This window comes from Bos javanicus, chromosome 4, assembly GCF_032452875.1.
Source record: "Bos javanicus breed banteng chromosome 4, ARS-OSU_banteng_1.0, whole genome shotgun sequence".
In the NCBI taxonomy this organism is placed as follows: Eukaryota; Metazoa; Chordata; class Mammalia; order Artiodactyla; family Bovidae; genus Bos; species Bos javanicus.
The window spans coordinates 103,892,457-103,908,144 of NC_083871.1; the positions used below are offsets into that span (position 1 = coordinate 103,892,457).

At 45.9% G+C, this 15,688-nt stretch overlaps 1 protein-coding gene across 4 annotated transcripts in view; it reads left to right on the top strand.

Moving 5' to 3' along the window:
• Positions 1-5,651: 5,651 nt before the first annotated feature.
• The window catches only part of TBXAS1 (thromboxane A synthase 1), a 173,175-nt gene continuing 163,138 nt past the window's right edge, over positions 5,652-15,688 (top strand). For 2 of the 4 annotated variants that reach the window (XM_061414882.1, XM_061414884.1), the window contains exon 1: positions 5,653-5,918. In XM_061414882.1, the coding sequence (XP_061270866.1) occupies positions 5,830-5,918 (89 nt within the window). In that variant the 5' untranslated portion in view covers positions 5,653-5,829. Of the gene's footprint in view, positions 5,919-15,688 lie in introns of all 4 variants that reach the window. The other 2 variants (XM_061414885.1, XM_061414883.1) reach the window with 2 other exon arrangements.

Here is a 15,688-nt window from a genome sequence, read left to right on the forward strand (position 1 = left end):
GTCTGCTTCCCTATCCTGGGATCTGAGCTCCTTGGCGGCAAGATCTGCAACGTGGGGCCTTATATGCAAGGATTCTGTCCCCCAGTGCCAAGTGCATACAGACAGTCCAATGCTTGTGAGCTGATTGAAGGAATAACAAATAGAGGAACCTGCAAATCTGACCCCTGTTCTCAGAAGCTGGACAGGGAGTCTGTAATACACTGGACGCTGTTGAGGAGACTGGACTGGATTGGAGCTAGCTGAGGTTTTCTGCCTTCCAAAGAGTCCCAGCATCTTCTCCATGGACATAAAACAGCTGGCGCATTCCCTCTGTCTTTAACTGCAACAACTCTGCACCCCAGGGGCAGAAACACAGAATAAACTGCATCATACCAGGCTCTGGCTGGGTGAACTATGAATATTTAAATCAATATGTGATTTTAGATTTATGGAACAAAACTTTGGGTTTAAAGCCAGAAGATTGGGGTTTGAGCCTGGCCTCTAGGATTTATGAAAAGTATGATATCAGACAGATTTCCTCAGTGGCTCAGCTGTCAAGAATCCTACTGTAATGTAGGAGATGTGGATTCAATCCCTGGGTCAGGAAGCTCCCCTGGAGGAGGGCATGGCTACCCACCCCAGTATTCTTGCCTGAAGAATCCCATGGAGAGGAGCCTGGCGGGTTATATATAGTCCATAGGGTCTCAAAGAGCTGGGCATGACTGAAGTGACTGAACACGCACGCACATGATCTCAGACAGTCTTGTAACATTTCTGAGCTCCAGTTTTTCCCTCTGGGAACCCAGGAATGAAAAACCCTGCTCACCTACTGCCCAAGTTTGCTATGAGGCTGAAATGAGGTTACAGGTCAGTGTATGACCTGGTTACAGCTTACTTGATCAGTTATGATGCTGAGGACACCCTGCTGTCCTTCCCCTCAGGGTCCCGTAGGGCAGAGGGAGCACGTTCTGAGGCTTCAAACCTTGTCAGAGATGTTGGGCTTCATGCAGGCCAGCTGGGAAGCTTCGGCAGAGGAGGAAGGCATTCGCACAGGCAGTTTTTAAACACAGGGAACATGGAGGAAATACCACACAATTTATGGATGAGAGCTTTAAAAAGAAACACAAGACTTAAGTCAAAACAGTTGACTCAACTCTGGGGGAGGCGTCTGCCTAGATGTAGAAGACAAAAAAGCTAGAATTGGAGTGGGTTGAGACAGAGGGGTGTCCCACTGAGCGGGGTAAATGGACACGTTGATGCACAGCTGGGCGCAGGTAGCCAACTGCCTCTCTAGAGGGTATCACCTACTAGCACTTTTGAAATTCCACTTCTGAGACTGTCACTTGGGTTATCCTCACAGTGATATGTATAAGGATGTTCACCAAAGACTCATTTGTAGTTGGAAAAACTTGAAAACAGCTTGAATGCCATTTAACAGAGGATGGACCTGTATGAACTACAACACAGCCAACCAGGGGAATTCCAAGAAGCAAATAATGCACGTGTCTGCTGTTGTTGTCGTTTAGCTGTTGTGTCTGATTCTTTTTGAGACCCCATAGACTGTAGCCCACTAGGCTCCTCTGTCCATGGGATCTCCCAGGCAAGAATACTGGGGTGGGTGGCCATTTCCTCCTCCAGGGGAGCTTCCTGACCCAGGGATTGAACTCGAGTCTCCTGCATTAAAGGCAGATTCTTTAACGCTGAGCCACCAGGGAAGCCCCATATGTCTGAGTATGAACGTGGAAAGATCTTTACAGGTGAACGGGAAAGGCCAGTTGCACATAGCATGGATATGATGATCTTGTTTTCATAAAAACTAAAAATATACCAATATTTGCAGATGTGTAGAAAAAGACAGTGGGGGACATAGACAAATTGGTTAACAGAGTTTATCTCTGGGAGTTGGGATTATAGACTATTTTTTATACAGTTCTGTAGAATTGGTTGTTTTCGTTTTCTATTTTGGCTGCATTGGGTCTTTGTTGCAGTGCTCAGGCTTAGTAGCCCTGAGGCCTGTGTGATCTTAGCTCCCTGACCAAGGATCAAACCCAAGTCTCCAGCATCGGAAGGCAGGTTCTCAATCAGTGGACTACCAGGTAAGCCCTAAGTTGATTGTTTTTAATAGATATGTATTGAAAAGAAAACCTCTAGAGAATCGGTTCAGTTCAGTTGCTCAGCTGTGTCTGACTCTTTGCGAGAATAAAAAATCTAGAGAATAAAGGCCTAATATTTAATGGCGGTATATATTACTGGAACAGTCTCCTCCTCATTCTGGAAAAATCTCAACCAGCATGTCTCTGCATTGCATCACAGATACCCAAGCTGTAATACATCCTTAATCATGTTACTCTTCTGATGCAAAGCCTAAAACCTCTCGTGTTTGACCCTTCTGTTCCATCCGGATTAATTACTGTCCACAATTCACTGAGTATTATCTCAGGAGAGTGTTGAAAGGGGGTGATTATCTCTCTACGGCATTTACAGCTTCCACAAATCACAAATCACACACAAAGGGCTCCAGAAATACTAGTTGAGGAATTCGTTGGGCTTCCCTCGTGGCTCAGATGGTAAAGAATCCGCCTGCAATGCGGGAGACCTGGGTTCGATCCCTGGGTTGGGACGATCGCCTGGAGGAGGGCATGGCAACCCACTCCAGTATTCCTGCATGGAGAATCCCCATGGGCAGAGGTGCCTGACCACGGGGTGGCAAAGGGTCGGACACGACTGAGCGAATAAACTCAGCACATGAATGAGAGGAACTGGTGTCTCTAGGGGAGGTGACCACCCCTCGGGACATCCCTGAGCTGACTGCCAACATCAAAGCCATCTCCGTGAACCAGGCAGGGCCTGTGACAGGTCCATCAAAGCCATCCCCATGGAAAGGACAGGGCCTGTGACAGTCCCACAGGCCCATAGCAGGATGGGAGGCATGGCTTCTATATGCAGAGTCTGAGAAGAGATAAGGGCCCGCCCTGGTCTCTGTCACCAGGTGGCCGTGGGACTTTGTACCATCACTTTCTCTTTCTGGATTTCCATTTCTTCTTCCATAAATAAGATCCAGGCTTGGTCAATATTTCTCCAAGCACATTCCTAAGAGCACAACATCCAGGTTGTGTTTATACATGTCCTTTAAGAGGGATTCTGTGGTCTAATGCACTTGAGGAATGCCGTTCTCTGCACCCCACTGTTGTTGGAGAGTCACCATGCATGTCGGTAGGTTCAAGTCTCCAAGAGGTCTTACGTAAATAAACCTATGTATCAGCTCACTCCAATATTCTTGCCTGGAAAATTCTATGGACAGAGGAGCCTGGCAGGCTACAGTCCACAGGGTTGCAAAGAGTCAGACACAACTGAGTGACTGAGCATAGACGCACACAGTACTGGTCACATGGGACGAGAGACATAGAATATGGAGAGAGGACAGGAAGTCCTAAAGGGCTTGGCTGGAACATGGGGCACTGGTCCAGATAGGTGTAGCCGTTGGGGGACACCCAAGTAGAGATGCAAAACAGGGAGGCAGGTCAAATGGTTAGAGAACAGGGAGGATGCTTGGAAGGAAGCCACTTGGTATTTGCATGGTCACTCTCTTATTTGGGGCTGTTGCTCATCAGTGCATCTGGATTTAACTACCATTTGCATATTGGTGCCTTGAATGATTGACTATCACCTTTTGATAAAGAGTATGGGCTTTGGAGTCATACCTCCCATGCCTCAGTTTCTACTTCTCTAAAGTGGGATTAATAATAAGCATTGCCTCCTAGAGTAGCTTATGAGGATTAAGTGAGCTAATATACCTGGATGTTCTTAGACTAGTATCTAGCACATAGTAAGTCCTCCATAAATGGTACTGTCAGTATTAAGGATTATTATTTGTATTTGCAGCCGAGATTCCTCTCTGACTTGACAGCTCCACTCCAGTGTCTCCCAGGTATCTCAACAGCACCAAAACCCAACTTTTGATCCCAGCAGTACCCCATCTTTTCCCAGCCTTCTTCGTCTCAGTGAAGGGTGCTCCCTCAAGTCAGGAACATGGGGATCAGACATGCCGCCTCCCTCCCCTCTGTCTTCCTCCAATCCACCAGGAAATTCTGCACAGTCTGTCCCCAGAATAGATTTCAAACTCATCTACTTCTCTCCTCCTCTCATCCCTACTCTAGTTTGAGCAGCCTCGTCTCAAGACGAACAAAATCATCTTCCAAGCGGCTCCCTGCTTCTCTTTCCATGAATTCTTCACGCAGGGCCAGAACAACTCTAACAAACAGAAATATGACCGCACTAAACTGCTAAGTGGCACATAAAATGAAGCCCCGGCTGCTTGCCGTGGCTCTGAGCTGTCTGGCCTCTGCGGAGTCTCCTCCTTTCCCAGCTGCTCCTCCAGCTGGCCTGCTGGCCTCTCTCCAGTTCCCACAACAAGGGGAGTTTGCTCCCACCTGAGAGCCTTTATCTGGTCACCTTTTTGGCCCAAAGGCTTTACCTGTCTCCCCCTCGCCTGAGGCTCTTGGCTTCAAGTTGTCCTCCCCAGATTTCCCCCCACACTCTCCTAATGGGTTATCCCAGTTATTCCCAGTCACAGACCTGTGTTCACAACCTTCACAATGCTGTTCTCAACATGCAATTTATCTACTTGTTTATTGTCTATCTGTCCCCAGAGAAAATTCTCCAGAGCCCAGTGCTTCTCCTCCAAGGATTGTAAACCCAGCATACAGCCTGGCCCCCCGACCCATGATGAATGAACAAAAGACTGTCATGGTGAGTGAATGGTTTCCTCTCTGATACACCCTTCCTGTTACTGAAGGTGTCACCAGCTGATTAATAAGCAAAAGATGATCCAGTCCACCTTAGTCCGATAAGCTCAGAGATAGAACAAAGGGCCCTTACACAAACCTACAGGTATGCTTTTAGACATTTAAGAAATCCTCCAAGTCATTATGAGAGGGCTGACACGAGGCAAGATCCTTAGGCATTGAGTAGGGACCCCACTGAACCCCTAGGGGCCAGGGGACCCCACGGACTAAATGACCTTGAAAAGTGAAAGCACAAATTGCTCAGTTGTATCTGACTCTTTGTGACCCCATGGACTTTACAGTTCATGGAGTACTCCAGGGCAGAATACAGGAGTGGGTAGCTTTCCCTTCTCCAGGGGATCTTCCCAACCCAGGGATGAAACCCAGGTCTCCCACATTGCAGGTGGATTCTTTACCAGCTGAGCCACAGGGGAAGCCCAAGAATACTGGAGTGGGTAGCCTATCCCTGATCTTCCCAACCCAGGAATTGAACCGGGATCTCCTGCATTGCAGGCGGGTTCTTTACCAACTGAGCTATTAGGGAAGCCCAAATGACCTTAGTGGGATGGATGTCCTCAATGCAGCTGGCAATTTTCATCAGTCTGATGTCTGGCCTTGAATTTTTCTGGGGCATTCAGTTTCCTGACCCATATGAGCATTTAATGACAAATTATTTTTTTTTAAGCATGTTCTTTCTTTAAGGAGTACTTGTCACGATAGAATTCTACAGTTGCAGCCATTGTCTTTCCCAGCAGACCTTGGGTCGGGTCTGCTGCTGCTTCTTCCCGGGAAAGTTAACGTAAATGTTTATTGGCGGTACCATCATCAAGAAAATAAAGTTGCTGATTCATTGCCTTACAATGAAACCCTTTGTTTTCCCCTCCTCTTCCTTCCTCTTTATAAGGAGACACTTCCGAGAAAGGGCACACTTCAGAGACCCACATCTTGGGATATTTTCTTGGTTGCCTATGTCTTCTGTCTGCAGACTGTGGGTTCCTGTAACAGCTGGGGGATCAGCCTTTCTCTTTCCTCTGCAGTATCACCCCTCTAGGGTCTCTGAGGAACAATGGAAGTCTTAGGGCTCTTCAGGCTGGAAGTGAGCAGCCCCATGGTGACGGTGGCCCTGTCCGTGGTCTTCTTGGCCCTCCTGAAATGGTAAGTGCAGCCAGTATGTCCCAACCACGGTGACATTGTCAGAAATAGCAGTCGCAGAGCCATGCTGGAACCGGGGTGGGGTCTTTGGGAGTGTGTTTTTCTTCCTCTCTAATCTACAGGGAGTTGAGTATTAACACAGCTTCAGAATTAAAAGCAAACAGCCAGGTTAATCTTTTGCTCTAATGCATGCGATGGAGGTGTCAGGAAAGGCTGGTGATTCAATGACTGAGAACGCTACACATAATTAAGTTTGAGAGAGAGGGAGAAAGCAACAGATTGGCAAGGTTTGGGCAGAAGTATTTCCTTGCATCCCCGTCCTATCTCCCCAGGCTGGATTTACAGCAGATTCAGCCTCTTGGTTCTGATGACGTTAAAAGCAAAAAAAAAAAAAAAAGATAAAGGAGCTGTCCGGCAACGTGGTCTGGCGACGTGCATGGGAAAGTCACTGCGAAGGGATTTCTGTAGGTTTAAAGATAAAGAGGTGGAACTAATTTCCTCATTTTCTAATATTTGATAGAAAGGGATGAATGAAGTGTGTGCAGTGCCACCAAGTCTGAGACCTGGGAGGATCTCAAATTTAAACTGGAAACAACTCCCTGTGATCTTGTTAATTCAACAGAAGGTTTTCTAAAGTCTGACTTGATCAGAGACTGGATGTGAGGCCCCACAATATGCTTCATTTATGCATATTCACCTTGTCAGTGAAAGTTATTAAAATTACCCACTCCATCAAAAGCACCTGGATTTAGGCAGCTCTGGTTTTTGAGGGGAAAGTGGAAAAAATAATGGAGAGTTTGAGTTTGAACAGAATTTCAATTTACGTTTCTGGTAGTAATAAAGCCTCCTCTCGATTAATAACTGGGAAAGCACTTTGAAAAGCATCAAGCATTATGCAAATGTGAGGTATTATTCTTTTGGAATTTGCATAGCTGAAAATGGAATTCACGTTTGATGTTCTATGATGATGAAATTACTTCTTGGAAATTGGCTCTGAAACCCAGCTTCAGTCCCAGTGCTGTTTTGCTTTCTAACTGGTTTAATTATCTTTTGAACTTTTCTCAGTGTGGCTTATCTTGCCTTGAAACCAGCCACGTGCAAACCCAGGAGCAAGTGGTAGGCTCCTTCTCCCACCCTGCTCTATCCTTCCATCCATCTCAGCGTGTTTCTGCTCAGAGATGGACTTAGCACAGTGCCTGATATGTTCTGGGTGCTTAGTAGACATCAGCCCGTATCATTAACTATCGTTTAATGTGACCTAAACACAGAGGGAAATAAGTCTTTTGTGCTTCAGGTATATTTAAAATTTCTCGTTAATATGCTTATTAATATTAATTTCTCATCAACGGTTGTGCACTGACTGTAATTCTCAAAGAGTGTCCTGTTTGAGGCCCCCATGGTCTCACAGCATCCATATTTCTATTGTACACTTCACTTCACTTCTGTTTCTGTCTTATTGGGTCTTTTCAATTTCTATAGTCTTAATTTCCAGCTCAGTGCCTGATATATATAGTATGGCTCTGATAAATGTCTGATGAATGGGTGAGTGAATTGCATACATTAATGTTGTGCTTGTACTGGAAAGGGGCATGTGTCCTGAGTGATAAGCTGCTGTAACTGGGTGTTTCTAATCAGCGTAGATCAGAGTCACAGCTAATAACACCATACCATTCAGCAAGGCAGTTGTGCATTTGTAACCTGTTCCGGGGCCATGCTAATAACTTGGGTCAAAGACACTGAGATTAGAGAGAGGCATGAAGTGGAGGTGGTGAATAGGAAGCCAGAGCAGACTTCTATTTGTTCTTGTGAAAATATTTACTGATTTGTTCATGTGCTCCAGGCATGGCGTGAGGCCCTGGTACAAGGTCAGAAAACAGGAGGTCTAGATTAGATGCCCAAGGTGGGGGAGATGTGAAGGTTGTGGCTGAGCTGGCTGTCTGGGGAGGATGACGCTGAAGAGGAGGAGCCTTGAGGGGCCATGGATGTGGTTCTTATATCCTAGGTCTATCCCGGATCAGCTCAAGGTCACCATCCTTGAGCTCTCAACACTTGTTTTCCAGGCAAGACTCCTGAGAGAAGTGAAGTGAAGTGAAAGTTGCTTAGTCGTGTGCAACCCCTTGGACTATACAGTCCATGGAGTCCTCCAGGCCAGAATACTGGAGTGGGTGGCCTTTCCCTTCTCCAGGGGATCTTCCCGACCCAGGGATCGAACCCAGGTCTTCTGCATTGAGGTGGATTTTTTCAGCTGAGCCACAAGGGAAGCCCAAGAATACTGGAGTGGGTAGCCTATCCCCTCGCCAGTGGATCTTCCTGACACAGGGATCGAACTGGGGTCTCCTGCACTGCAGGCGGATTCTTTACCAACTGAACTATCAGGGAATCCCCAAGACTCCTGGGCAACAGACATCAGCTTGAATGAGGCAGGGCCTCCCTCCCGTTTCATTTTCTCGACAAGATGCATGTGGGAAAGAGAAGGGCACTCAGGGAGAGCTGGGGGGTAGAAAGACCCTCACAGCATCTGCCCCCAAGGAAGTCTTGTGCAGAGTGCAGTTTTGAAGGTTTAAACTCCTTACTCTTTCCTGTTAAGAGTTCCGCCTGCCTCTGGACCAGGAGAGCGTGCAATAAGAGCCTCAACTCTGGGAAGGTAACGCGAGGAGGGCCACTTCTTGCCGGCTGCACCAGCCTGGGGGTTCATTCAAATCAGGGGCGAGGTCCCGTACCTCACTGCAGTTCTGGAAACCTGTCCATAACTTGCCTGTTCTAGTGTTTGGTTTAATGCAGGCAAAATGAAGAAGGCCACAAGGCACTCGGGATGTAGGCTTTGGTTCTCCTCTTGCAGCAGCTTCATCCCCCAGACCCTGACTCCATCCTGTGGGCTTGGCAGGTCCATGAATGGTCACGTGCTCCACGCATCCAGGCCTCTGTTCTTGCTGTTCTCCATGCTTGGAATCCCCTTTCTCTCCTCTTTCTTTCAAGGAGCTCAGCGGCACCTCCTCACTGAAGGTTCTGCTTGCCCACAGCACTGACCAGTCCCACTCACTGTGCCTTTCCTTGTTGTTCTCACCTCTATCCCCTGCTCCTCCACAGTGCATGCATGCAGTTGGTGCCTAATGAATGTTGGCTCTAATCTCCACTGGTATTTTCTTGCTGGCTCTTCCCTTAGATGTCATAGCTCAATACAAGTCTTAATTCTTCTGCCTACATGCATCATCCTTTTCCTATGGCCTTTTCAGTTTGGACCAGCTTGGGGTCCATGCTCTAATTGGACCCCAACAGGTGTGCTGTTTTTGGATCTCTACTCACCTTGCAGAGCAAGACTATGGCATGTACTTAAACATTTCATTATGAAGTATATGTATGAATTTAGAAAGCAGAATAGAAAAGAATCAATTTCATTTTAAAAGAGACTAAAATAGTATATTTTGATAGTTTTCCCCTAAAGGTATTTGATACAATTTTTTTGACGACAGTCACTAAAATGGATAGTTATGAGGCTGAACAGTGTGCACTGGGGTCTAAGGGGCTCAGGGCTACTCCCCTGGGGGTTGGAGCTGGGGATGTAGGATACATTAGCAAGAAGCCCACGAAGCTTGTGATCAAAACACGTGACAAAACATCTTAAAATCTCATTTTTCTGTATGAAGTTGTTTGAAATCCTGACTTTTGGAAGAGATTTATGTCCAAGAAGTAAGTGGTGTGAGTTAAATAGTGCTGGAGGCAATCTTGCCTGGAGAATCCCATGGACGGAGGAGCCTGGTGGGCTGCAGTCCATGGGGTCGCCAGGAGTCGGACACGACTGAGCGACTTCTCTTTCACTTTTCACTTTCATGCCTTGGAGAAGGAAATGGCAACCCACTCCAATGTTCTTGCCTGGAGAATCCCAGGGACGGGGAGCCTGGTGGGCTTCCGTCTATGGGGTCGCACAGAGTCGGACACGACTGAAGAGATTTAGCAGCAGCAGTAGCAGCAGAGGCAATCTTAAGTACAATGTAATTAAATTTTGAAGACCACCTATGAGCTGGCAGCTTTTGGTAAGATGAGGATTTCTTTATTAAGAAAGAGTGTAAAGTGAAGTGAAAGTGAAAGTTACTCAGTCGTATCTGACTCTTTGTGACCCCATGGACTATACAGTTCATAGAATTCTCCAGGCCAGAATACTGGAGTGGAGTAGCCTTTTCCTTCTCCAGGAGATGGATCTTCTCAACCCAGAGATCGAACCCAGGTCTCCCGAAATGTGGGCGGATTCTTTACCAGCTGAACCACAATGGAAGACCAAGAATACTGGAGTGGGTAGCCTATCCCTTCTCCAGTGGATCTTCCCAACCCAGGAATTGAACCAGGGTCTCCTGCATTGCAGGCAGATTCTTTACCAACTGAGCTATCAGGGAAGCCCTAAGAAAGAGTGTAAGGATTCCCTATTTAATAACATGCAAATATACTTGCCCGATCCACACAGACAGAAACTAGATTAGTGGTTGTCAGGAGCTGGAGGAGGGGAGATGGGAGTGGTTGCTGGTAGGTGTGGAGTTTCTTGGGGGTGATGAAAATGTTCTGAAATTAGATAATGCTGATGGTTGCACAACTCAGTGAATATACTAAAACCACTGAATCACATACTTTAACAGGATGAATTTTATGACATGTGAATTATATCACAATAAAAAATTCATCTGTACACGGAAAAAAAAAAGAAAGCGAGAGAAAGAATGTAAGGAAATAGCCCAGATACTAATGGTTGTGGTTTAATTGCAAAGTCGTGTATGATTCTTGCGATCCCATGGACTGTAGCCTGTCAGGCTCCCCTGTACATAGGATTCTCCAGGCAAGAATACTGGAGTGGGTTGCCATTTCCTTCACCAGGGTATCTTTCCCACCCAGGAATCAAACCTGGGTCTCCTGCATTGCAGGAAGATTCTTTACCAACTGAGTTACGAGGAATAGTGATAGGATTGTGGGGTTTTTTCTTCCTTTACTCTTTCTGCATCTTTCATATTTTTAAGACAAATATCAATTACTGAGGAAAACAACAACAAAAAAGGTTTTACTAAAAAGAGTAGGGAATTCCTCCTCTGTAGCAATGAAGAGGAAAGCAGTCTTATGCTTTGAACATGGAGGTTTCAAGACGTACTCTCCAAGAGCAGAGTAGAACACACAGGAGAATTTAGAATAATCGGGAAACTTCCTGGCTGATGAAGCAGTGAGGAAAGTAAACCGAGGTTGTTGCGATAAGTGGCTAAAGAGAGAAGAGTTGTCTTGGGAAGGTGGAAGGGCTCTTAATGCCAAGCTGCATTTAAGTCTGAGGAACCTGAGACCCAGAAATATAAACCAAATGGACATTAAAATAGGAAACAGGGTAAGTTAGTGTTCTGATCAAGTCTCATTCTCAGTTTAGTTCAGTTCAGTCACTCAGTCATGTCCGATTCTTTGTGACCCCATGGACTGTAGCACACCAGGCTTCCCTGTCCATCACCAACTCCCGGAGCTAGCTCAAACTCATGTCCATCGAGTTGATGATGCCATCCAGTCATCTCATCTTATGTCATCCCCTTCTTCTCCCGCCTTCAATATTTCCCAGCATCAGGGTCTTTTCCAGTGAGTGAGTTCTTTGCATCAGGTGGCCAAAGTATTGGAGCTTCAGCTTCAGCATCAGTCCTTCCAATGAATATTCAGGACTGATTTCCTTAGGATTGACTAGTTTGATTCCCTTGCTTGACTCTCCCTTGAGAGTCCAATTTACTCTCAAGAGTCTTCTCCAACACCACAGTTCAAAAGCACCAATTCTTTGGCACTCAGCCTTCTTCACAGTCCAACTCTCACATCCATACATGACCACTGGAAAAACCATAGCCTTGACTAGACGGACCTTTGTTGGCAAAGTAATGTCTCTGCTTTTGAATATGCTATCTAGGTTGGTCATAACTTTCTTTCCAAGGAGTAAGTGTCTTTTAATTTCATGGCTGCAGTCACCATCTGCAGTTATTTTGGAGCCCAGAAAAATAAAGTCTGACACTGTTTCCACTGTTTCCCCATCTATTTGCCATGAAGTGATGGGACCAGATGCCATGATCTTCGTTTTCTGAATGTTGAGCTTTAAGCCAACTTTTTCACTCTCCACTTTCACTTTCATCAAGAGGCTCTTTAGTTCCTCTTCACTTTCTGCCATAAGGGTGGTGTCATCTGCATATCTGAGGTTATTGATATTTCTCCCAGCAATCTTGATTCCAGCCTGTGCTTCTTCCAGCCCAGCGTTTCTCATGTTGTACTCTGCATAGAAGTTAAATAAGCAGGGTGACAATATACAGCCTTGACGTACTCCTTTTCCTATTTGGAACCAGTCTGTTGTTCCATGTCCAGGTCTAACTGTTGCTTCCTGACCTGCATACAAATTTCTCAAGAGGCAGATCAGGTGGTCTGGTATTCCCATCTCTTTCAGAATTGTCCACAGTTTATTGTGATCCACACAGTCAAAGGCTTTGGCATAGTCAATAAAGCAGAAATAGATGTTTTTCTGGAACTCTCTTGCTTTTCCCATGATCCAGAGGATGTTGGCAATTTGATCTCTGGTTCCTCTGCCTTTTCTAAAGCCAGCTTGAACATCTGGAAGTTCACGGTTCACATATTGCTGAAGCATGGCTTGGAGAATTTTGAGCATTACTTTACTAGCATGTGAGATGAGTGCAATTGTGTGGTAGTTTGAGCATTCTTTGGCATTGCCTTTCTTTGGGATTGGAATGAAAACTGACCTTTTCCAGTCCTGTGGCCACTGCTGAGTTTTCCAAATTTGCTGGCATATTGAGTGCAGCACTTTCACAGCATCATCTTTCAGGATTTGGAACAGCTCAACTGGAATTCTATCACCTCCACTAGCTTTGTTCGTAGTGATGCTTTCTAAGGCCCACTTGACTTCACATTCCAGGATGTCTGGCTCTAGGTCAGTGATCACACCATCATGATTATTTGGGTCATGAAGATCTTTTTTGTACAGTTCTTCTGTGTATTCTTGCCATCTCTTCTTAGTATCTTCTGCTTCTGTTAGGTCCATACCATTTCTGTCCTTTATCAAGCCCATCTTTGCATGAAATGTTCCTTTGGTATCTCTGATTTTCTTAAAGAGATCCCTAGTCTTTCCCATTCTGTTGTTTTCCTCTATTTCTTTGTATTGATTGCTGAAGAAGGCTTTCTTATCTCTTCTTGCTATTCTTTGGAACTCTGCATTCAGATGCTTATATCTTTCCTCTTCTCCTTTGCTTTTAGCTTCTCTTCTTTTCATAGCTATTTGTAAGTCCTCCCCAGACAGCCATTTTGCTTTTTTGCATTTCTTTTCCATGGGGATGGTCTTGATCCCTGTCTCCTGTACAATGTCACGAACCTCATTCCATAGTTCATCAGGCACTCTATCAGATCTAGTCCCTTAAATCTATTTCTCACTTCCACTGTATAGTCATAAGGGATTTGATTTAGGTCATACCTGAATGGTCTAGTGGTTTTCCCTACTGTCTTCAATTTAAATCTGAATTTGGCAATAAGGAGTTCATGATCTGAGCCACAGTCAGCTCCTGGTCTTGTTTTTGCTGACTGTATAGAGCTTCTCCATCTTTGGCTGCAAAGAATATAATCAATCTGATTTCGGTGTTGACCATCTGGTGATGTCCATGTGTAGAGTCTTCTCTTGTGTTGTTGGAAGAGGGTGTTTGCTATGACCAGTGCATTTTCTTGGCAAAACTCTTTGCCCTGCTTCATTCCATATTCCAAGGCCAAATTTGCCTGTTACTCCAGGTGTTTCTTGACTTCCTACTTTTGCATTCCAGTCCCCTATAATGAAAAGGACATCTTTTTTGGGTGTTAGTTCTAAAAGGTCTTGTAGGTCTTCACAGAACTGTTCAACTTCAGCTTCTTCAGCATTACTGGTTGGGGCATAGACTTGGATTACTGTGATATTGAATGGTTTGCCTTGGAAACGAACAGAGATCATTCTGTTGTTTTTGAGATTGCATCCAAGTACTGCATTTCAGAGTCTTCTGTTGACCATGATGACTACTCCATTTCTTCTGAGGGATTCCTGCCCGCAGTAGTAGATATAATGGTCATCTGAGTTAAATTCACCCATTCCAGTCCATTTTAGTTCGCTGATTCCTAGAATGTCGACATTCACTCTTGCCATCTCCTGTTTGACCACTTCCAATTTGCCTTGATTCATGGACCTGACATTCCAGGTTCCTATGCAATATTGCTCTTTACAGCATCACACCTTGCTTCTATCACCAGTCACATCCACAGCTGGGTATTCTTTTTGCTTTGGCTCCATCCCTTCATTCTTTCTGGAGTTATTTCTCCACTGATCTCCAGTAGCATATTGGGCCCCTACTGACCTGGGGAGTTTCTCTTTCAGTATCCTATCATTTTGCCTTTTCATACTGTTCATGGGGTTCTCAAGGCAAGAATACTGAAGTGGTTTGCTGTTCCCTTCTCCAGTGGACCACATTCTGTCCGATCTCTCCACCATGACCTGCCTGTCTTGGGTTGCCCCACGGGCATGGCTTAGTTTCATTGAGTTAGACAAGGCTGTTGTCCTAGTGTGATTAGATTGAGTAGTTTTCTGTGAGTATGGTTTCAGTGTGTTTGCCCTCTGATGCCCTCTTGCAACACCTACCGTCTTACTCGGGTTTCTCTTACCTTGGGCGTGGGATATCTCTTCACGGCTGCTCCAGCAAAGCGCAGCCATTGCTCCTTACCTTGGACGAGGGGTATCTCCTCACCACCGCCCTTCCTGACCTTCAACGTGGGATAGCTCCTCTAGGCCCTCCTGCGCCCTCGCAGCCACGGCTCCTTGGACATGGGCTTGGTCCTCCCGGCCACCGCCCCTGGCCTCGGGCGTGGGGGCGTGGGGTAGCTCCTCTCGGCCATTCTTGCGCTGTCGCAGTATGGTACTCTTGGCTGCTGCCCCTGACCTCAGATGTGGGGTAACTCCTCTTGGCTGCCGCCCTTCGGGCTTGGGGTCCTCCCGGCTTCTGCCCCTGACCTCGGATGTGGGGTGGCTCCTCTCCGCCGCGCTTAGCACGCCGGTCGCAGCCGCCTGCGCTCATCAGGTTAAATTAAATTGTGAATAGTGATCATTAAGACAATGATAAGGTCCATCCCTGTCTGTACCTGGAAGTTTCTTTCCCATAGAGCTTGCTTTCCATGTAGAAAAACTAGATTCTAACTCTAGCTGCTGCTGCTGCTGCTAGGTCACTTCAGTCGTGTCCGACTCTGTGTGACCCCATAGATGGCAGCCCACCAGGCTCCCCTGTCCCCTACATCTAATTTCAGACATATTTAAAAGAAACCACTGGGACTTCCCTAGTGGTTCAGTACTAAGACTCTGAGCTCCCAGTGCAGAGGGCCCAGGTTTAATCCCTGATCAAGGAACCAGATCCTACATGCCACAACTAAGAGTTTGCATGCCGCAACTAAAAATCCTGCATGCCACAACTAAAGATTTCACATGCTGCAGCTACAGATCCCACACCCCTCAACTAAGACCTGGCACAGTCAAACAAATATTTAAAAAAGAGAAGAAACCACTGCTCCCAGGGCGCAAGTTGGTTCAATGTATGCAAATCAATAAATGTGATACACCACATTAACAGAATGAAGATACACCACATTAACAGCTAATCTACAATTATCTCAATAGATGCAGGAAATGCATTTGACAAAATCTGACTTCCTTTCATGATAAAAACTCTCAAAAAATTAGGACGGAAAGTACCTCAACACAATAAAGGCCATAG